The sequence below is a fragment of the Oncorhynchus gorbuscha genome, linkage group LG20 (assembly GCF_021184085.1).
Source record: "Oncorhynchus gorbuscha isolate QuinsamMale2020 ecotype Even-year linkage group LG20, OgorEven_v1.0, whole genome shotgun sequence".
Taxonomy (NCBI): Eukaryota; Metazoa; Chordata; class Actinopteri; order Salmoniformes; family Salmonidae; genus Oncorhynchus; species Oncorhynchus gorbuscha.
This window is the reverse complement of record NC_060192.1, coordinates 8,987,049-9,011,743: the sequence shown is the minus strand read 5'-3', so window position 1 is coordinate 9,011,743 and position 24,695 is coordinate 8,987,049. Positions and strand designations below refer to the sequence as shown.

Below are 24,695 nucleotides of genomic sequence, written 5' to 3'. Positions count from 1 at the left end.
TCCGACCAATCTGATTCCACACTTCAAGACTGCTTCCATCACGTGGACTGGGATATGTTCCGTATTGCGTCAGACAACAACATTGACGAATACGCTGATTCGGTGAGCGAGTTCATTAGAACGTGCATTGAAGATGCCGTTCCCATAGCAACGATTAAAACATTCCTAAACCAGAAACCGTGGATTGATGGCAGCATTCGAGTGAAACTGAAAGCGCGAACCACTGCATTTAATCAGGGCAAGGTGACTGGAAACATGACTGAATACAAACAGTGTAACTATTCCCTCCGCAGGGCAATCAAACAAGCTAAGCGTCAGTATAGAGAGAAAGTAGAATCTCAATTCAACGGCTCAGACACAAGATGTATGTGGCAGGGTCTACAGTCAATCGTGGATTACAAAAAGAAAACCAGCCCCGTCACGGACCAGGATGTCTTGCTCCCAGGCAGACTAAATAACTTTTTTGCCCGCTTTGAGGACAATACAGTGCCACTGACACGGCCCGCAACTAAAACATGCGGACTCTCCTTCACTGCAGCCGACGTGAGGAAAACATTTAAACGTGTCAACCCTCACAAGGCTGCAGGCCCAGACGGCATCCCCATCAACGCCCTCAGAGCATGCACAGACCAGCTGACTGGTGTGTTTACGGACATATTCAATCAATCCCTATCCCAGTCTGTTGTTCCCACATGCTTCAAGAGGGCCACTATTGTTCCTGTTCCCAAGAAAGCTAAGGTAACTGAGCTAAATGACTACCGCCCCGTAGCACTCATTTCCGTCATCATGAAGTGCTTTGAGAGACTAGTCAAGGACCATATCACCTCCACCCTACCTGACACCCTAGGCCCAATCCAATTTGCTTACCGCCCAAATATGTCCACAGACGATGCAATCTCAACCACACTACACACTGCCCTAACCCATCTGGACAAGAGGAATACCTATGTGAGAATGCTGTTCATCGACTACAGCTCAGTATTTAACACCATAGTGCCCTTCAAGCTCGTCCTCAAGCTCGAGACCCTGGGTCTCGACCCCGCCCTGTGCAACTGGGTACTGGACTTCCTGACGGGCCGCCCCCAGGTGGTGAGGGTAGGCAACAACATCTCCACCCCGCTGATCCTCAACACTGGGGCCCACAAGGGTGCGTTTTAAGCCCTCTCCTGTACTCCCTGTTCACCCACGACTGCGTGGCCACGCACGCCTCCAACTCAATCATCAAGTTTGCAGATGACACAATAGTGGTAGGCTTGATTACCAACAATGACGAGACGGCCTACAGGGAGGAGGTGAGGGCCCTCGGAGTGTGGTGTCAGGAAAATAACCTCACACTCAACGTCAACAAAACTAAGGAGATGATTGTGGACTTCAGGAAACAGAAGAGGGAACACCCCCCCTATCCACATCGATGGAACAGTATTGGAGAGGGTAGTAAGTTTTAAGTTCCTCGGCGTACACATCACAGACAAACTGAATTGGTCCACCCACACAGACAGCATCGTGAAGAAGGCGCAGCAGCACCTCTTCAAGCTTAATTTCTTCAGCCTCCTGAGGTTGAAGAAATTAAGCTTGTCACCAAAAGCACTCACAAACTTCTACAGATGCACAATTGAGAGCATCCTGTCGGGCTGTATCACCGTCTGGTACGGCAACTGCTCTGCCCACAACCGTAAGGCTCTCCAGAGGGTAGTGAGTTCTGCACAACGCATCACCGGGGGCAAACTACCTGCCCTCCACGACACCTACACCACCCGACGTCACAGGAAGGCCATAAAGATCATCAAGGACAACAACCACCCGAGCCACTGCCTGTTCACTCAGCTATCATCCAGAAGGCAAGGTCAGTACAGGTGCATCAAAGCTGGGACTGAGAGACTGAAAAACATTTATCTCAAGGCCATCAGTCTGTTTAACAGCCACCACTAACATGGAGTGGCTGCTGCCAACATACTGACTCAACTCCAGACACTTTAATAATGGAAAATTTTAAAAAATGCATCACTTGCCACTTTAAACAATGCCACTTAATATGTTTACATACCCTACACTACTCATCTCATATGAATATACTGTACTCTATACCATCTACAATTGGATTTGATTTGTCAATCTCCCCTGGCTCAAAGTAGAGGAGAGATTGACTGCATCACTACTGGTCTTTGAGAAAGCACACAGCTCAGACACCCATGCATACCCCACAAAACATGCGAACAGGGGTTTCTTCACAGTCTCCAAGTCCGTTCAGACTGCCGGAAACATACAGTAATACACAGAGCGATGACTACATGGAACTCTATTCAACGTCAAGTAACTCATGCAGTCAGTAAAATGCAGTCAGATAAAACTGCTCCTCATGCCATGCTATAGGATGACCAATACTGACAGTAGGCATAGATAGTACATATTCTCAGCATATACAATGCATATGCTCTTGACTGACGTCCATATCAGGACATGATCAATAGTTTGAAAAATATTAAATCCATATCATTCTTTCAGACACTATCTAAAATTGCTGTACTCCCTCTGGATAAAGGAGCGTGCAAACCGCAAGCTAAAAACACTGTAATTGGTTGACTACCACCAAGAATCACGTCTTTGCTCTGTGGAGTTCCAACTGTTATTTTTTTCCGTTGACCACCCAAATGAGTGTGTAAATGGTGTGTGGTAGAACTGACAACTGGAGAAACAAAGACGTCAGAAGTGGTTCAGAAAGAAGATAAATCTAAACGTGGGATGCTAATTTGAGATGTAAAAAAAAAAAAATCAGTTACTAAAATCAAGAATGTTAGCTAATTTGGCCAGTAACTCATTGGGCTAGCTACAGTAGCTAGGCTTGATAGGGGGGTAAAAGCTAACTGGTATCTTATTTAGCTAATACATTTTTTTAAATACCCCCTTGCAAGCCTCAAGGTGACAGCTAATGTTTTATAATGTTTAGGCGTGTTTTGTATAGCTGTTTAATATAATCTAACAAACTAACTTAGCTAGCTAGCTTGTTCCAGTTAAATTCTCTTGTCATGAATGAAGCCGGTAGAGTAGCTACCTTGTGGTATGGTCATGTGAAATTACAATATTTTTTTGCAATAACTACACATTTTTTATTCATGATTTATGCATACACAGTTGGAGTGGATCACAGATCAACACTACTACCACATTCAGTTTGGAAATAGAAACTTGGATTAAATATGACGATGTTTGCCTTTAAATACCTTGTATACCCTACTACTGAATATGGTGTAAATGTATACTCCGATATGTCACGTTGATGTGAAGAAGTAATGATTTTCAGCACCTGAACAGATTAAATAATTTGGCCGCTGGACATTTCATGATTTGGATTTAGTGCATTTTCGATCAGACATACCGGGATAATTATTAAATATCATGTAAACATATCTATCGATTTGATGATTTTGTTGGGGGAAATACAGATATATAAATGATCAGGTAATGACTACAAATATGATATATTCCTGAAAATATGTGGATTTGTTCATGCCTAAACAGGCTTCGATATGTCAGCATGTTGACACCCTTAGAATATTCTACAAAAATGTAAGCGGGTGCACACCATCAGGTATGTGTCTTGAATGTATCTCACCCCAGCGGTCTCCCTGGATATGGTAGCAGGGAGATTACTGAAAACTGGATTGGATGCATGTAGAAACTGTTCCAATACGGAGAATATCCTATCTCCAGATATGACATTTTTGCTAGGACTGTCTGAGAGCCGTCTGAGTCTGGAGAGGAAAACGGAAAACTAGATTGAAGTCATTTGTCATTTCCGGTCACAACTTGCAGACTTGTTTACGTTTTGCTGTGCGTTTTGCCAACCTTACTTTGCTACCTGACAACTTTATGTTTTCTTCTTTTTAATTGCCGTTTATATTTTTTGTTTTTCCCTCACTCAACTTTTTCACTCCGGACGCTTTATCTGGACATGGTTCGTCAGGACCTCCAAGAGCCGAAGCCAAGCAGTAACATTAACATGATGCCTTCAAATTGCAGTCACTGCACTTACGGCGAGGATAGCTGTGCTACAAGCCCAGCTTCAGACGCAATCATTTGGCAAGGGTAATTTCAGTGTAGGAAAGGATGAAACAGCATCTGTGCCACCAGTAAGTATAGATAGTAGTAAAAATCCCCTCGCACAGTCTCCGCAGCCGGACAACTTCATCGTGGCTGCTGGAGGCAAATGCTGTAGGAATGCTCAACCTGTGTTGCTCATTCAGCGACAGAAACTTTCAACCAGTTTTCCCCATTAAGCAGCGAGTCGGAGTCTGAGGCCGAGCCTTCTCGTCTCTACTCCTCCCGTTACGGGGTCTGAGACGCCGAAGCTTCCCACCATTAGCTCTGACAAATTGAAAACCCTAGTCATTGGCGACTCCATTACCCAGCAGTATTAGACTTTAAATGAATCATCCAGCGATCATACACTGTTTACAAGGGGGCAGGGCTACCGACGTTAAGGCTAATTTGAAGATAGTGCTGGCTAAAGCTAAAACTGGCGAGTATAGAGAGTATAGAGATGTTATCCACATCCGCACCAACGATGTTAGAATGAAACAGTCAGAGGTCACCAAGCGCAACATAGCTTCAGCGTGTAAATCAGCAAGAAAGATGTGTTGGCATCAAGTAATTTTCTCTTGCCCCCTCCCAGTTAGGGGGAGTGATTTGCTCTACAGCAGAGTCTCACAACTCAATCGCTGTTTTCTGCCCCTCCCAAAATATAGAATTTGTGGATAATTGGCCCTCTTTCTGGGACTCACCCACAAACAGGACCAAGCCTGACCTGCTGAGGAGTGACGGACTCCATCCTAGCTGGAGGGGTGCTCTCATCTCATCTACCAACATAGACAGGGCTCTAACTCCTCCAGCTCCACAATAAAATAGGGTGCAGGCCAGGCAGCAGGCTGTTAGCCAGTCTGCCAGCTTAGTGGAGTCTGCCACTAGCACAGACAGTGTAGGCAGCTCAGCTATCCCCATTGAGACCGTGTCTGTGCCTCGACCTAGGTTGGGCAATACTAAACATGGCTGTGTTCGCCTTAGCAATCTCACTAGGATAAAGATCTCCATTATTGAAAGAGATCGTGATACCTCACATCTCAAAATAGGGCTACTTAATGTTAGATCCCTCACTTCAAAGGCAGTTATAGTCAATTAACTAATCACTGATCATAATCTTGATGTGATTGGCCTGACTGTAACATGGCTTAAGGCTGATGAATGTACTGTGTTAAATGAGGCCTCACCTCCTGGTAACACTAGTGACCATATCCCCCGTGTATCCCGCAAAGGCGGAGGTGTTGCTAACTTTTAGCAAATTTAAATAAAAAAAAAAAATGAAAATTACGTTTTCATCTTTTGAGCTTCTAGTCATGAAATCTATGCAGCCTACTCAATAACTGTTTATAGCTACTGTATACAGGCCTCCTGGGCCATAAACAGCATTCCTCACTGAGTTCCCTGAATTGCTATCGGACCTTGTAGTCATAGCAGATAATATTCACATTTTTGGTGATTTTAATATTCACATGGAAAAGTCCAAAGACCCACTCCAAAAGGCTTTCGGAGCCATCATCGACTCAGTGGGTTTTGTCCAACATGTCTCTGGACCTACTCACTGTCACAGTTATACTCTGGACCTAGTTTTGTCCCATGGAATAACTGTTGTGGATCTTAATGTTTTTCCTCATTATCCTGGACTATCGGAACAACATTTTATTACGTTTGCAATTGCAACAAATAATCTGCTCAGATCCCAACCAAGGAACATCAAACGCCGTGCTATAAATTCACAGACAACACAAAGATTCCTTGATACCTTTCCAGACTCCCTCTGCCTACCCAAAGACATCAGAGGAAAAAACTCAGTTAACCACCTAACTGACGAACTCAATTTAACCTTGCACAATACCCTAGATGCAGTTGCACCCCTAAAAACATTTGTCATGAGAAACTAGCTCCCTGGTATACAGAAAATACATGAGCTCTGAAGAAAGCATCCAGAAAATTGGAACGGAAATGGCGCCAAACCAAACTGGAAGTCTTCTGACTAGCTTGGAAAGACAGTACCGTGCAGTATCGAAGAGCCCTCACTGCTGCGCGATCATCCTATTTTCCATCTTAATTGAGGAAAATAAGAACAATCTGAAATTACTTTTTGATACGGTCACAAAGCTAACTAAAAAGCAACATTCCCCAAGTGGGGATGGCTTTCACTTCAGCAGTAATAAATTCATTAATTTCTTTGAGGAAAAGGATCATGATTATTAGAAAGCAAATTACGGACTTCTCTTTAAATCTGCGTATTTCTTCAAAGCTCAGTTGTCCTGAGTCTGCACATCTCTGCCAGGACCTAGGATCAAGAGAGACACTCAAGTGTTTTAGTACTATCTCTCTTGACACAATGATGAAAATAATAATGGCCTCTAAACCTTCCAGCAGCATACTGGACCCTATTCCAACTAAACTACTGAAAGGGACGCTTCCTGTGCTTGGCTCTCCTATGTTGAAAATAATAAACGGATCTCTATCCACCGGATTTATACCAAACTCACTAAAAGTGGCAGTAATAAAGCCTCTCTTGAAAAAGCCAAACCTTGACCCAGAAAATATAAAAAAGTATTGGCCTATATCGAATCTTACATTCCTCTAAAAACATTTGCGTGAAAAAGCTGTTGTGCAGCAACTCACTGCCTTCCTGAAGAAAAACAATGTATATGAAATGCTTCAGTCTGGTTTTAGACCCCATCATAGCACTGAGACTGAACTTGTGAAGGTGGTAAAGTACCTTTTAATGGCGTCAGACCGAGGCTCTGCATTTGTCCTCGTGCTCCTAGACCTTAGTGCTGCTTTTGATACCATCGATCACAACATTCTTTTGGAGAGATTGGAAAATTGGTTTACACGGACAAGTTCTGTCCTGGTTTAGATCTTATCTGTCGGAAAGATATCAGTTTGTCTCTGAATGGTTTGTCCTCTGACAAATCAACTGTACATTTCGGTATTCCTCAAGGTTCTGTTTTAGGACAACTATTGTTTTCACTATATTTTTTACCTCTTGGTGATGTCATCTGGAAACAATGTTATTTTTTCACTGCTATGCGGATGACACACAGCTGTACATTTCAATGAAACATGGTGAAGCCCCAAAATTGCCCTCGCTAGAAGCCTGTGTTTCAGACATAAGGAAGTGGATGGCTGCAAACTCGGACAAAACAGAGATGCTTGTTTTAGGTCCCAAGAAACAAAGAGATCTTCTGTTGATTCTGACAATTAATCTTGATGGTTGTAGAGTCATCTCAAATAATACTGTGAAGGTCCTTGGCATTCCTCTGGACCCTAATCTCTCTTTTGATTAACATATCAAGACTGTTTCAAGGACAGCTTTTTTCAATCTTCGTAACATTGCAAAAATCAGAAACTTTGTCCAAAAATTATGCAGAAAAATAATCCATGCTTTTGTTAATTCTAGGTTAGACTACTGCAATGTTTTACTTTCCAGCTACCCGGATTAAAGCACTAAATAAACTTCAGTTAGTACTAAATACGGCTGCTAGAATCCTGACTAGAACCAACATTTTTGATCATATTACTCCAGTGCTAGCCTCCCTACACTGGCTTCCTGTTAAGGCAAGGGCTGATTTCAAGGTTTTACTGCTAACCTACAAAGCATTACATTGGCTTGCTCCGACCTATCTTTCTGATTTGGACCTGCCATTAATACCTACACGTACGCTACGATCACACGATTGCAAGCCTCCTAATTGTCCCTAGAATTTCTAAGCAAACAGCTGGAGGCAGGGCTTTCTCCTATAGAGCTCCATTTTTATGGAATGGTCTGTGAGAGAGACACACTCTCAACCTTTAAGTCTTTACTGAACACTCATCTCTTCAGTGGGTCATATGATTGAATGTAGTCTGGCCCAGGTGTGTGAAGGTGAACAGAAAGGCTCTGGAGCAATGAACAGCCCTTGCTCTCTCTGCCTGGCCGGTTCCCCTCTCTCCACTGGGATTCTCTGCCTCTAACCCTATTACAGGGACTGAGTCACTGGCTTACTGGTGCCCTTTCATGCCGTCCCTAGGAGGGGTGTGTCACTTGAGTGGGTTGAGTCACTGACGTGATCTTCCTGTCTGCATTGGCAGCCCCCCTTTGGTTGTGCTGTGCGGAGATCTTTGTGGGCTATTCTCGGGCTTGTCTCAGGATGGTAATTTGGTGGTTGAAGATATCCCTCTAGTGGTGTGGGGGCTGTGATTTGGCAAAGTGGGTGGAGTTATATCCTTCCTGTTTGGCCCTGTCCGGGGGTATCATTGAATGGGGCCACAGTGTCTCCTGACCCCTCGTGTCTCAATCTCCACTATTTATGCTGCAGTAGTTTGTGTGTCGGGGGTTTAGGGTCAGTTTGTTATATCTGAAGTACTTCTGTCTTATCCGGTGTCCTGTGTGAATTTAAGTATGCTCTCTCTAATTCTCTCTTTATTTCTCTCAATTGGAGGAACTGAGCTCTAGGACCATGCCTCAGGACTATCTGACATGACGACTCCTTGCTGTCCCCAGTCCACCTGGCCATGCTGCTGCTCCAGTTTCAACTGTTCTGCCTGCGGCTATGGAACCCTGACCTGTTCACCGGACGTGCTACCTGTCCCAGACCTGCTGTTTTCAACTCTCTTGAGACAGCAGGAGTGGTATAGATACTCAAAATGATCGGCTATGAAAAGCCAACTGACATTTACTACTGAGGTGCTGACTTGCTGCACCCTCGACAACTACTCTGATTATTATTATTTGACCATGCTGGTCATTTATGAACATTTGAACATCTTGGCCATGTTCTGTTATAATCTCCAGCAGTCCTCCCAGAAGAGGACTGGCCACCCCTCATAGCCTGGTTCCTCTCTAGGTTTTTCGTAGGTTTTGGACTTTCAAGGGAGTTTTCCCTAGCCACTGTGCTGCTACACCTGCATTGCTTCCTGTTTGGGGATTTAGGCTGAGTTTCTGTACAGCACTTTGAGATATCAGCTGATGTAAGAAGGGCTATAAAAATAAATTTGATGTTTTCGGCAGAGAGGTTTCAAACTTTCTTATTGATCTAATTTACCACCTGGTGATGCAAAAACTCCATCCAACCAAACAGGCAGAAATGCTAGGCGGTCTTTTTCTAAAAGGGCATTATCATCTTTTTCACCATGTCACAGAATTATTGGAACCTCATAGTGTGGAAATATTCAGTAGCAGTCAAAGTTTGGACACCTACTAATTTCAGGGTTTTTCTTTATTGTTGACTATTTTCTACATTGTAGAATAATATTGAAAACATAAACACTATGAAATAATACATATGGAATCATGTAGTAAACACAAAAGTGTTAAACGAATCAAAATAGATTTTATATTTGAGGTTATTCAAAGTAGCCACCCTTTGCATTTATGACAGCTTTGCATACTCTTGGCATTCTCTCAACCAGCTTCATGAGGTAGTCAGTCACCTTAAGTTATTTTGTGGAATTTATTTTCTTCTTTATGTGTTTGAGCCAAACAGTTGTGTTGTGACAAGGTAGGATTGGTATACAGAAGACAGCCCTATTTGTTAAAAGACCAAGTCCCTATTCTGGCAAGAACAGCTCAAATAAGCAAAGAGAAACGACTGTCCATCATTACTCTAAGACATGAAGGTCAGTCAATCCAGAACATTTCAAGAACTTCAAGTGCAGTTGCAAAAATCATCAAGCAATATGATGAAACTGTCTCATGAGGACCGCCACAGGAAAGGGAGACCCAGAGCAACTTCTGCTTTAGAGGATAAATTAACTAGAGTTACCAACCTCAGAAATTGCAGCCCAAATAAATGCTTCACAAAATTCAAGTAACAGAATGTGAATCAGGCCTTCTTGATTGAATTGCTGCAAATAAACCACTACTGAAGGACAGCAATAATAAGAAGGTACTTTCTTGGGCCACGAAACATGAGAAATGGACATTAGAAATCTGTCCTTTGGTCTCTTGAGTACAAATTTGAGATTTTTGTATCCAGCCGCAATGTCTTTGTGAGACGCAGAGTAGGTGAACGGATTATCTCTGCATGTGTGGTTCCCACCGTGAAGCATGGAGGAGGAGGTGTGATTGTGTGGGGATGCTTTGCTGGTGACGTTGTCAGTGATTTATTTAGAATTCAAGGCAACCTTAACCAGCATGGCTACCACAGCATTCTGCAATAAAACACCATCTCATTTGGTTTGTGCTTAGTGGGACTATCATTTGTTTTGCAAAAGGACAATGACCCAAAACACATCCAGGCTGTGTAAGGGCTACTTGACCAAGGAGGAGAGTGATGGAGTGCTGCATCAGATGACCTGGCCTCCACAATCACCCAATCTCAACCCAATTGAGATGGTTTGGGATGAGTTGGACTGCACTAGGCCTTTAATTAAATATGAATATAGTTCTCTATTTTGTGTTCTAGGATGTGTTCTAGGATGTGTTCTATTGGATGCATCTGTGTGTTCTCATGGTGGATTCCTCCCTGGACCACTTAATTAAAAGATTCCCAGACAGAGCCTGAGCCTCAAGGCTGTATGGTTGCAATTACTCCAACAATGTAACTTTAAGCCATGTCTGAGGGTGACAGTTGATGGGCGGGATGGAGGTTTTCTGAAGAGAAGCTTTGAGTCATTATCGGAGGAAAATAAGTGTGTGTGTGTGTGTGTGTGTGTGTGTGTCATTAGTGGAAGAAGACAAAATGCTGAGATTATGAGGGACAAATGTTCTGATTTAGATTTTTTTCCCCCAGGATGATCCGCACTTCATAGAATTATGTTTTACAGTTGGTGATTTGACTCATAGTGAAGTTCTCTCTGTGAATTGTTAACCCTTAGCCTACAATTTACGCGACCTAGCATACATCTAATTAACATAATACAAAAATCCCCATAAAAATCTGTTTAAACTAAAGATATATTTTGGGATGGGCTGCGTCTCAATCCACCTCATCCACTGATATCGCCCTTCCGCATCTGCAGTGAAAGGCGGCAGAGCTAGAGTGGTGTTTGTCAGCCCATGAGATATCCTGAAAATCGGTCTTATCACAAAAAGTTCTGTAGCATCCGAACATTTGCTTGGCCTACAACCGTATTACCACTCTACTGAAAGTTTGCCGTTTTGCTCTAGGATTTCCAGAATCCTCATCTGATGGTCCCTGGTATCAGATCAAATAAATGTATGAAAATATAGAGTAGTGTATAATGAGATAGTTAAGTGCCAAAATTAAGGGGTTTTAATACGTGTACAAATAATATAAGTTCTTTCTTATATACGTTTTAGACAAGTCAGTTAAGAACAAATTCTTATTTACAATGACAGCTTAGAAACAGTGGGTTATCTGCCTTGTAAAAATCTGTCGTTCTCTCCCTGAACCTTGTCACCTTGGGGATTCGATCTAGCAACCTCTAAATTACTGGCCCAATGCTCTAACCACTAGACTACCTATATAATCTCAGACACAGAACAGACACTTCAGAACAAACTTCCTTTAGATTTTTTTTAAAATCTGTTATTCAGTGCATTTGTATGAGCTAACAGCAGTAAGGACAAAAATATATCATCATCTGCCAAAAATGTAATATATATTTGATACTTTAAAGAGTCTTAAAATTCAAAATCAAATACCTAAATGATCATTGGTATGATCTTCCATTTATCTTAGTAGAACCCCCCTTCTCCTGGCTTAACATATTCACTTAGGATTTCATTTGGTGAAGTCGACAGAACTGAAAATGGATAATCATGTCTTTGTCGTTGGCAGTCATTTTCTGAAAATTTCAGGAAACTAGGCGTATGTCACGCATCACTACTTCAGAGGAGAGCCATTTGAACGTAAACCTTCTGGCCAGAAATACCTTCTGGAACATGTGAACTTCCATGTGCCTTAATAACAAAATTGTATTCCATCTGTAAATACGAATAACATTGTTCAATTACAAGCCTATTTGGTTTGCCACATAAAAAAACAGCATCCTAGCCACGATTTGTTGAGATAATGAGTGGGCTGGGTATGCCGAGGGATGAGTTCGGATTGGTCTGCCATGTAGCACGTGTTTATGAAAGATAGCATTTAGTAGAACTGCATAAGTGTTGCTCTCCACCTTCTGAAGGACCAAGTTTTGAATAAGTGGAATTACAATATGATAGCTAAGGAGATGGAAAAAATTCTGATGTTTGATTGCAAATATCCAGACGGAGTCGAAAAGAGAACACACAGAATGCTGTTGTAGAAAACACCCATCTCTGCATTACATCTTCAAACAAAGGGCAACCATGGCATCCGTCACAGAGAGGTAGAAGCGTCCATCCATGTATACGGGTAAGATAGTCTAGCTAGCTACATTTTCAGATGTTGCACATTTCTAATTGTCAGAAAGTTGTTTTCATTTCATGTTAAAGTGTACTGTTAGCTTGCTAGTTGACGTTAGCTGGCTGGCTCACTAGCTAACGTTACTTGTATGAGATCTGTGTAGTTATATTATTCGTATCTCAGATCCATTTGCATTGCTAGTTATAGTCTAATGTTATCTAGCTAACATTGAACCTGGTTGGTTAACCACCTGTAGATTAATGCAGGGTAGTAACATTGGGATTATTGTTCATTGTTCATTGACGCTCAACACCTGTTGAATATGGCCGGTGTCGGTAAACGTTGGCAAAAAAATAGTGTAAATAAATTGTTGCCAGCAGCAGTCACCAATGTTCTGGTTAACATAAAAATGCTTGTTTATTCCATGTGTAACTCTGCGTTGTTTGTGTCGCTCTGCTTTGCTTCATCTTGGCCAGGTCACAGTTGTAAATGAGAACTTGTTCAAGTAGCTTAACTGGTTAAATAAAGGTGAATAAAATAAACAAAATTGTACCTGGAAGTAGCTAGCAAGATAGCCAATGTTAGCCAGTTAGCTTGGGTGCTTGACTGCTGTTATGATCAAAACGCTCTGACAACCCTTCACAGTCAAGAGTGTCAAGTGTGCACTCTGAAAGCTCTGAGATCGAAACGCTCTATATTTACGAATGGACAGTCTGCGCCGAGTACACTCCAGATTAATTTTATGAATACACCCATAGTATAAACCAGCCTTCAGTTTTAAAAACCTTGGTTGTTAGTACATGGTCTCATGTGAATCCTTAAAGAGCTGGGTGGGGCTAAGGCTTCAGAGGGTGTGAACGATGCTGAATGGGTGTAGACAAAGAGCTCTTCCTATAGGTGTACCAAAAACATTCAAGGCCATTTTCTCAAAAGTGAAGTTAGAAGTTTATCAACTTTCAAAGCAGAATTACTTTCCCATTGTTCCTCAACTGTAGTGCATGATATATCATTTTCTAGCTCTGAGTTTCTACTTTTGTCCAATGTAAAAAAACACTTTCAAATTTTGCTACATATGACCGAATCGAGCCGGTCGGTCACATTTACTCGAAAGGCACTCTGGGAAATATTTGAAGAAGGCTTTACACTAAGCAGTGGGTTCATTTAACACTTTTCCAGTGTCTATGTGTCCACAGATTCCACACATTCAGTGTTGACTTAACACTCACTGTTAAATATCATGAATAATTATATTTTTGACAAAAAGTCAATTTTGATAGCCTGATGTTCATCAAATGCAATCGCCTTCTTAAATTATTTATCAAGATCTAACATGACCATTAAAGAACCATAGGCATGACAATGACGTAAAGAGTAATGTAATGCATGATGGGAAAAAATTGTGAACAACATCTGTTTATTTATATACGTATTACTTTCCATTATTTAGATTGATAGATGTTAATGTTTAGCATGTTAAAAAAAATTGTCTTCAATCATTAAGTATTTCATTCTAGGCAAAATTGATATTAATATATGAAAGCCCTCCACACCATATGCAAATGATAATATATTTAGACTAATTAAATGCACTGTTATGTTTTTGGTTCTTTATCAAATATATTACAGGCATCAAATAAATGTTTCCAATAATTTGCATATATTCAAATATTATTTGCTTTTCTGAGACCTATATGTGAATATCAAAGGTAATAGTTGCCAGATTTTTGCCTTTAGATGTTTCTCTATATTCAACTACTTTGAGTATTTGAAAAGTTGGTATTTTCAATGAAACTACACAATACCCCAAAAAAATCTGTCCAGATCTGTTGCAGGGTGAGGTTGCATAGTCACAGCTGGAGCAGGACTCAAAACTCAACTAATTGTGAACATAACCTGAATGTTGCTCTTCTTACCAAGGTGCCGGGTGAGGTTAACAGAGGAGTGGTGAGAGAGTGAATGTGGGTCTTACCAAGGTGCAGAGCGAGAGAGTGAGTTGTTCTTACCGAGACGCAGGGTGAGATTAACAGAGTTAGGGTGCTGGACTCTGTAGAACATGGACTGGCTCTGCCACCAGGTGGGTTCCTCGTCCGTGTGGAAGTCCGTCAGCAGGCTGGCGTTGTGGCTGAGGCCCATGTCCGACACACTACAGTGGTGGCAGGAGCGCGTCGAGCTCGTCTGCATGCAGTAATCCTCTGGCGGTGAACCGCACACATTGGAAGCCTTGATCGTGCGGTTAAAGGCTGCGTTCTCGAACTTGGGCATGCAACGGCTAGGGACACCCTCGCCGTCATCGTAGCAGGAGTCCATGGCCCCGTGAACGAAGGAGAGGGAGCAGAGAAGGAGGGCGAGGAGGAGTGGAGTGGTCAGTGGGATATCCATGACCAGGGAAAGTCACATACAGAGACACACAAGGTCAGTTAAAATGTAAAAATCACACACTCCTAAACACACTGGTAGAGTAATCCCGCAGATGTCTCAGAAAGGTCTATGTTCTTCTGTTTTTCCCCCTCTCTTCATCTATGTCCTTCTCTCTCTTGTTCTCGCTTTCTTCTCCAACATGTGTTCTCCCTCTGGAAACTAAGTGAAGTTACTGGGGGAACCCCTCTCACCAGGGATAGGAGGAGAGAGACATGGGAGGGAGTGACAGACAGAGGGATAAGAAAGAGAGGGAAGAGGGGGCACGCACACTCCCCCTCCTGCTGTCCACAGCAAGTACTACGGTCGCCAGTATAAAGATGCAGATTCACAGTAAAACCATGGTGATGTTCAATATGGCACACTGTGGCAAAACGCATTTGTGCTATAATTGGAATATTTCAGGCTCTACCTCCCCGTTTGACTCCATTTCTAAAAGTTGTCCACCTACATAGCCCAGGTGGTAGAAACTGCCTACCATTACACTTTTGAATAATGTCACAGCCATGAGTGAGACTGTTAAAAACCTTTCCATTCCATTGCACACTCTGTATATGAGTACACAGGGTGCCTATACCACTTATGGAGAAATGCAGTATGATGATTATGGGGATGAATGTGTTGGTGGTTAGCGTCACAATGGGGATTCTTGGTAAGTGCTGACAACAGTGAGTCTCTTCAGAAGGACTACAGAACCTACCTGTAACATAGAGACAGAAATACAGAAGACAGAGTGGAATGTGTGCAACCTGTTATGTTGCTTGAGGCTTATGGCGGCTCAGAAAACAAATGACATATAGTTAATGGCTTGGGTATACTTTAAAATGCAGTGGGAGGAAAAGTGTATATCATCCGCAAAACTTACAGATTGTCGTGTTCGACCATGTGACAGCATGAGCAGGTTGTGAATCAGGCAGGTGTACAGGTGGGTGACGCAGAAGTGAGGTGGAAACTGAGGCTACGACAGTGGAGTGATGACAATCTTAACAGTGAGTGTGTTGGCCATGCTGCGTGGTTGACTGTTGAATAATTTAAACTAACAATAGGCTTGCAATGATGTCATGGTCAGAAGGCAAAACATTTGAGGATATACCATGTGCCTGAAGGAGAAAGAGAGAGGGCATAAGAACGTGAAGGAGAAATGAGTGAACAGGTGAGCAGAGTGAGATACAGAGAGGAAGAGAAAAGACAGAAAGACGGAGGGGAAAAAAGGAGAGCGTAAAAGAGGTAGGTAAGTAGGTAGGAGGTAGGATTCAGTGTGTGTGTGTGTGTGTGGATGAAGGAGAGAGCGAGAGAAAGATGGACAGGGAGGTGGACAGGGAGGTAGAGAGGTGAAGGGGGAGTCAGGGTAGGAGTTGTGGACAGAGGGAGGTGTTTGGGGGGTGTTGTAGATTTATGATCCTTGGGGATTTACTGCATCTCCTCCACCATATCTCCTTGTGATTGATCTGATTTATTACAGCTCTTGCACAAGTCAGCTAGGGATGTTGTAAAGGCGACCACATCCATTTGCAGTGAAATCCTCTGCTGACTACCGGCTGAGAGGGGAAGAAGGAGGAAGAGGGAGGGAGAGAGATGGAAGTAGAAGGGGAGGGAGAGATGGATTGGGAAAGGGAGATGAATAGAGAGACTGAGGTGGAGAGAGAGGGTCAGGGAAAAATGGAACGATGGGAGAGAGTAGTGCTTCTTTATGCAGGCATTACATTCAACAGGGGTTACACATGGTGTGTGTGTGTGTGTGTGCCGGTGTGTGTGCCTGTGTGAGTGCGTGACCGTGTTTGGAGCCGTGTGTTGATGTCAATGGCGGCGGGTGGGAGGAGCTATAGGAGGACCAGCTCATTGGAATGGTTGGAATGGAATAAATGTAATGGAGCCCATTCTCCTATAGCTCACACAACCAACCTCCACTGGTGTATGTGTGTATATGTTAACTGTTAACTATTAACTGAAGTGAATTGAATAGCAGGTTGACCATGTGTTTAGATATATTCAGCTTACTATATGTGCATAATGCATGTCATTACTTGCATCCGTGTTGCATCCGTGTTTGAGTAAAGGCTTATACCCGTCCATACATACTGAATCTGTAACGCTCGTCTTCTTCCTCTGAGGTGGAGTAGGAGAGATCAGACCAATGCGCAGCGTGGTAAGTGTCCATAATGATACTTTATTTACATGAACACTAAACAACGTAAAATACCAAAACAGTCCCGTGTGGCACTAACACGGACAATAATCACCCACAACTGGAAAGTGAAACCAGGCTACCTATGTATGGTTCTGAATCAGGGACAACGATTGACAGCTGCCTCTGATTGAGAACGATACCAGGCCAAACACAGAAATCCCAAATGATAGAAAAAAGAACATAGACAACCCACCCATCTCACGTCCTGACCATACTAAAACAAAGACATAACAAAAGAACTAAGGTCAGAACGTGACAGAATCAGGTGTGTGTGTGTGTGTTAGATCTGGCTTTGTAAGTAAACATTTCACAGAAAGTTCTGCACCTGTTTTAATCGGTGCATGTGACAAATCCATTTCGATGATTTATACTTTCACATTTGATACTTGAGTATTATTTAGCAATTGTATTTACTTTTGATACTTATGTATAATTTAAACCAAATACTTTTGGACTTAAACTCAAGTAGTATTTTACTGGCTGACTTTCACTTGAGTAACTTTCTATGAAGGTATCTATACTTTACTCAAGTATGACAAGTCTGTTCATGTATGTGCGTGTGTGGAAATTTGTGCCTGCATGTGCGTCCATACTTGCATGTGTGTGCTCTAATTGAATACAGCATGCAATAGAGGTAAGAGTAAAAGAAAGCACTTGAGAGGCCTGCAGGGTAGTACTGCTGCCCCCTACTGCTCTGGAAGCACTGCTCCATATTCCATAAAATAGCACACTCGAAACAAATATGGGCTAGAAACAACCCAATTTCAGTTATTTGTTAACCCAGTACTGGTTAAATAGTGCATATAACACACACTGGGTTATTTTGACCCAGTTGGTTTGCGTGAATAACCCAAGGGATTATGCAAACATGAGTTAATTTAATCACCAGTTGCATTATTTTTTACATTGGTTGGGTTGAACCAGCAGCTGAGTCTTTTTTTAATGTAATGTATAGGTTATTTTAAGGCGGTGTGGCCTATTAGGAGTGTGTATTTCATGTAGTTATTTTTGGCAACCCATTACAGTAAATGTCATTCCTGTTCATTATGTTAAGTTTGTAATCTACAAATAAAATATATATTTAAATATGTTTGCACATTACACAAACTTACGCAACACCATTCTGTATACTTCTGGCCCTTCTTTGGACACTGTGTTAACAACCCTCCAGGCAAGCTTCAATGTCATACAATTCTCCTTCCGTCGCCTCCAATTGCTCTTAAATACAAGAAAAACTAAATGCATGCTCTTCAACCGATTGCTACCTGCACCTACCCGCCTATCCAACATCACTACTCTGGACGCCTCTGACTTAGAATACGTGGACAATTACAAATACTTAGGTGTCTGGTTAGACTGTAAACTCTCCTTCCAGACCCATATCAAACATCTCCAATCCAAAGTTAAATCTAGAATTGGCTTCCTATTTCGCAACAAAGCATCCTTCACTCATGCTGCCAAACATACCCTTGTAAAACTGACCAGCCTACCAATCCTCGACTTTGGCGATGTCATTTACAAAATAGCCTCCAATACCCTACTCAACAAATTGGATGCAGTCTATCACAGTGCAATCCGTTTTGTCACCAAAGCCCCACATACTACCCACCATTGTGACCTGTACGCTCTGGTTGGCTGGCCCTCACTTCATACTCGTCGCCAAACCCACTGGCTCCATGTCATCTACAAGACCCTGCTTGGTAAAGTCCCCCCTTATCTCAGCTCGCTGGTCACCATAGCATCTCCCACCTGTAGCACACGCTCCAGCAGGTATATCTCTCTAGTCACCCCCAAAACCAATTCTTTCTTTGGCCGCCTCTCCTTCCAGTTCTCTGCTGCCAATGACTGGAACGAACTACAAAAATCTCTGAAATTGGAAACACTTATCTCCCTCACTAGCTTTAAGCACCAACTGTCAGAGCAGCTCACCGATTACTGCACCTGTACATAGCCCACCTATAATTTAGCCCAAACAACTACCACTTTCCCTACTGTATTTTATTTATTTATTTATTTTGCTCCTTTGCACCCCATTATTTTTATTTCTACTTTGCACATTCTTCCATTGCAAATCTACCATTTCAGTGTTTTACTTGCTATATTGTATTTACTTTGCCACCATGGCCTTTTTTTGCCTTTACCTCCCTTATCTCACCTCATTTGCTCACATCGTATATAGACTTGTTTTACTCCATGTTTGTTTTACTCCATGTGTAACTCTGTGTCATTGTATGTGTCGAACTGCTTTGCTTTATCTTGGCCAGGTCGCAATTGTAAATGAGAACTTGTTCTCAACTTTCCTACCTGGTTAAATAAAGGTGAAATAAAAATAAATAAAATAAAAACTAATATCAAATTCAGAACATTGCATTGTATTTTTCCCAACATTAAGATACAGGGCCTTGCAAAAGTATTCAACCCCTTGGTGTTTTTCCCTTATTGTATTTTGCATTACAGTCTTTAATTTAAATTGATTTTTATTTGGACCTCATTTAATGGACATACACAAAATAGTCCAAATTGGTGAAGTGAAAAAAAAAAATTGTTTAAAAAAATTGTAAAAGAAGAAAACGGAAAAGAGGTGGTGCATATGTATTCACCCCCTTTGCTATGAAGCACCTAAATAAGATCTGGTGCAACCACTTACCTTCAGAAGTCACATAATTAGTTAAATAAAGTCCACCTGTGTGCATGATCAAGTGTCACATGATCAAACACATGATCTTAGTATATATACAGTACACCTGTTCTGAAATGCCTCAGCGACTGCAACACCACTAAGCAAGGGGCACCATCAAGCAAGTTGTAACGGCGTTCGTCTGTTGAAGGAAGAGAGTCGGACCGAAATGCAGCGTGTTTGTTACTCATGATCTTTAATGAAGAAAACGAAATGATACATGAAATAACTAAATACAAAAACAACAAACGGAATGTGAAACTAATTACAGCCTATCTGGTGAATACTACACAAAGACAGGAACAATCACCTACGAAATACAAAGCGAAACTCAGGCAGCCAAGCCTAACAACACCCCTAATCAGCCGCGATCCCAAATAATACAAACCCCAATACGAAAACAACATATAAACCCATGTCACACCCTGGCCTACCCAAACATATAACAAAAACACAAAATACAATGACCAAGGCGTGACAGAACCCCCCCCCCCCTAAGGTGCGGACTCCCAGACGCACCTCAAAAGCATAGGGAGGGTCCGGGTGGGCGTCTGTCCATGGTGGCGGTTCTGGCTCGGGACGTGGACCCCGCTGCATTAATGTCCTTGTTCCTCCCCTTCGTGTCCTGGGATAATCCACCCTCTCCGCCGACCATGGCCTAATAGTCCTCACCCAGATCCCACACAAAACTGAGGGGCATCTCGGGACAGAGGGGCATCTCGGGACAGATGGGCAGCTCGGGACAGAGGGGCAGCTCGGGACAGAGGGGCAGCTCAGGACAGATGGGCAGCCCGGGACAGAAGCAGCCCGGGACTGAGGGGAAGCCCGGGACTGAGGGGAAGCCCAGTACTGAGGGGAAGCCCAGTACTGAGGGGAAGCCCAGTACTGAGAGGAAGCCCAGTACTGAGATGAAGCTCAGGCAGGTAGTAGGCTCCGGTAAATCCTGGCTGGCTGGCGGAACTGGAAGATTCAGGTTGACAAGCAGATCTGGAAGAGACTGGTTGTCTGGCAGATCTGGAAGTGACTGGTTGTCTGGCAGATCTGGAAGAAACTCATTGTCTGGCAGATCTGCAAGAGACTGGTTGTCTGGCACATCTGGAAGAGACTGGTTGTCTGGCAGCGCTGGGCTTACTGGCGGCACTGGCGGCGCTGGGCAGACTGGGAGCACTGGCGGCGCTGGGCAGACTGGGAGCACTGGCAGTGCTGGTCAAACTGGAAGCACTGGCGGCGCTGGGCAGACTGGGAGCACTGGCGGCGCTGGGCAGACTGGGAGCACTGGTGGAGCTGGGCAGACTGGCGGCACTGGCGGCGCTGGGCAGACGGGAGACTCCGGCAGCGCAGGAGAGGAGAAAGGCTCTGGCTGCGCTAAACAGGCGGGAGACTCCGACAGCGCAGGAGAGGAGAAAAGCGCTGGCTGCGCTGAACAGGCGAGGCGCACTGGAGGCCTGGTGCGTGGTGCTGGAAGTGGTGGTACTGGATCGAGGACACGCACAGGAAGCCTGGTGCGGGGAGCTGCTACCGGAGGACTGGTGTGTGGAGGTGGCTCTGGATAGACCGGACCGTGCAGGCACACTGGAGCTCTTGAGCACCGAGCCTGCCCAAGCTTACCTGGCTCGATGCCCACTCTAGCCCGGCCAATAGGAAGGGCTGGTATGTGCCGCACCTGGCTCTGCACCCGCACTGGAAACACCGTGCGCTCCATAGCATAACACGGTGCCTGCCCGGTCTCTCTAGCCCAACGGTGAGCACAGGGAGTTTGCGCAGGTCTCCTACCTGGCATAACCATACTCCCTTCTAGCCCCCTCCCAATATTTTTTGGGGGCTGCTTTTCAGGCTTCCAACCGCGTCGCCGTGCTGCCTCCTCATACCAGCGCCTCTCCGCTTTAGCTGCTTCTATTTCTTCCTTGGGACGGCGATATTCTCCAGGCTGAGCCCAGGGTCCTTTACCGTCTAATTCCTCCTCCCATGTCCAATTCTCCAAGTGGTGCAGCCTCTCCCACTGCAACTGCTCTTCATTATTAACAGGGAGAGTTGGCTCAGGTCTGAACCCTGACTCAGCCACTCTCTCTCTGCGCCCTCTCCCAACAAATAATTGGGGGTTACTTTCGGTTTTCGCTCTGCGTCGCCGTGTTTTCCTTTTGACTCCATTCGCCTGTAGCCCTCTTCGCACTGCTGAAGCGAATCCCAGGCGGGCGCCTGCACTCTCTCTGGGGCGGGCACCTGCACTCTCTCTGGGTCGGCCGCCCACCTGTCGATTTCTTCCAACGTCGTATACTCCATGCCTCTACCTTCCATAACGTCCTCCTTTCGCTCCTGCCAGTTTACACACTGCTCGGTCCGTGAGTGGTGGGTGATTCTGTAACGGCGTTCGTCTGTTGAAGGAAGAGAGTCGGACCGAAATGCAGCGTGTTTGTTACTCATGATCTTTAATGAAGAAAACAAAACGATACATGAAATAACTAAATACAAAAACAACAAACGGAACATGAAACTAATTACAGCGTATCTGGTGAATACTACACAAAGACAGGAACAATCACCCACGAAATACAAAGCGAAACTCAGGCTGCCTAAATACGGTTCCCAATCAGAGACAACGATAAGCACCTGACTCTGATTGAGAATCGCCTCAGGCAGCCAAGCCCATACAACACCCCTAATCAGCCGCGATCCCAAATAATACAAACCCCAATACGAAAACAACATATAAACCCATGTCACACCCTGGCCTACCCAAACATATAACAAAAACACAAAATACAATGACCAAGGCGTGACACAAGTGGAACTATGAAGACCAATGAGCTCTCCAAACAGGTCAGGGACAAAGTTGTGGATAAGTACAGTTAATAGTTGGTTTATAAAAAATATCTGAAACTTTGAACATCCCACGGACCACCATGAAGTCAACAAAGAGACCAAAGACAACCCTGAAGGAGCTGCAAAGCTCCACAGTGGAGATTGGAGTATCTGTCCATAAGACCACTTTAAGCCGTACACTCCACAGAGCTGGGCTTTATGGGAGAGTGGCCAGAAAAAAGCCATTGCTTAAAGAAAAAAATAAGCAAACAAGTTTGGTGTTCACCAAAATACATGTGGAAGACTCCCCAAACATATAGAAGAAGGTACCCTGGTCAGATGAGATTAAATGTAGCTTTTTGGCCATCAAGGAAAACGCTACGTCTGGCGCAATCCCAACACCTCTAATCACTCCGAGAACACCACCAAAACCATGTTTTTCATCGGCAGGCACTGGGAAACCAGTCAGAATGAAGGAATGATGGATGGCGCAAAATACAGGGAAATCCTTGCGGGAAACCTGTTTCAGTCTTCCAGATTTATGAGACTGGGACAGAGGTTCACCTTCCAGCAGGACAATGACCTTAAGCATACTGATAAAGCAACACTTGAGTGGTTTAAGGGGAAACATTTAAATGTCTAGGAATGGCCTAGTCAAAGCCCAGACCTCAATCCAATTGAGAATCTGTGGTATGACTTAAAGATTGCTGTACACCAGCGAGACCCATCCAATTTGAAGGAGCTGGAGCAGTTTTGCCTTGAAAATGGGCAAAAATCCCAGTGGCTAGATGTGCCAAGCTTATAGAGACATATCCCAAGAGACTTCCAGCTGTAATTGCTGCAAAAGGTGGCTCTACAAAGTATTGACTTTGGGGGGGTTGAATAGTTATTTCAGTTATTTTGTCTTATTTCTTGTTTGTTTCACAATAAAACAATATTTTGCATCTTCAAAGTGGTAGTCATGTTGTGTAAATCAAATGATACAACCCACCCAAAAAATCTATTTTATTTCCAGGTTGTAAGGCAAAAAAATAGGAAGAATGCCAAGGGGGGTGAATTATTTTGCAAGCAACTGTACATTGTTGGGATATGGATTATTAATTCCAACATTGAGATAGACTGTTGGGATGTGCAAGTCTTCTGGTCTGACCCACTGGGTTATATCTCAAAACCCAGCATCCGTAACCCAGCAGCTTTGAAAGAAAACAGCCCAGCTAAGTGACCCAATGCCTGTGACACAGCAGTTGGGTCATCCAAACAACCCATACTTTTTTTTAGAGTGCACACACACCTGAGAGTGGGTCATGTCACGATGATGGGGGAAGACATCATTCGTAGAACTGCACACCAGCACACCTGAAACAGAGAGACTCGTGCTGGTAATGACGATGAAGAGGCAGACACTGAAGGCACTAGACACTGCTACTGTTCCATCTCAGCTCATACTGTAGAGACACAGTCACAATGAAGTAGGTTCATGAAAGATGAATCACTGCATTATTTGCAATGATCGTGATACTGCATGTGGGTCTTCAATATACACATGTGCATTATTTGAATGTGCTTATTTAAATGTGTTTTGGACAAGAGCATCTGTTAAATGACTCAAATGTAAATGTGAAATAACCTCAATAGGCCTACACTTCCATGTCTCATTATTCCTCTCACCCTCTCTCTGTCTCCCTACCTCTATCTATCCCCTTCCTCCTCTCTCTATCTCTCCTCTCTTCTCTGTGGTGATGCTCACTCTCCTCTGTGCTCTCGTAGTTCCTACAGACTCGCAGGCAGGGAGGGGTCTGCTGGGCGGCGGCATGGCTTGGTATTTGATGTCAACACTTCACTTAGCCATGCAGGAAGCTGCTGCTGCTGCCACCTCCCCCACAGGGAATACATTAGGCTAGATATCCAACAAACTAATGAGCGTCACACAAGTCTAATACTACATCCACCCACAAAAAAAACTATTCTCCATTATCACACAAGGCTACACCGACCCATGCAAAACTGTACAACACCATGATACAAGTCTAATATAACGACCGACACAACTTTGTCACAATGTACCATTACACAATCCTTTTACCACACCATCTCACACTCTACAGACAGAAAACTATACTACACTGTCACAAAACGGTACTACGCACAAGATCTCACTAAATGCAGCTACTGCAGAGAAAGGGCTTTACTTTGTTTTGTATGGAAGTGTCATGCCATGTCCAATGTGGCAGTGTGTGACGATGTGTGACTATAACCA

At 43.6% G+C, this 24,695-nt stretch overlaps 1 protein-coding gene across 1 annotated transcript in view; it reads right to left on the bottom strand.

Annotated features, from left to right (window-relative positions):
• lamc3 (laminin, gamma 3) overlaps positions 1 to 14,964 on the bottom strand; it is a 270,427-nt gene extending 255,463 nt beyond the window's left edge. Inside the window, exon 1 of the mRNA XM_046317609.1 lies at positions 14,363 to 14,964. Coding sequence (XP_046173565.1) covers positions 14,363 to 14,738 — 376 coding nt within the window. The 5' untranslated portion in view covers positions 14,739 to 14,964. The remainder of the gene's footprint in view (positions 1 to 14,362) is intronic.
• Positions 14,965 to 24,695: the final 9,731 nt, after the last annotated feature.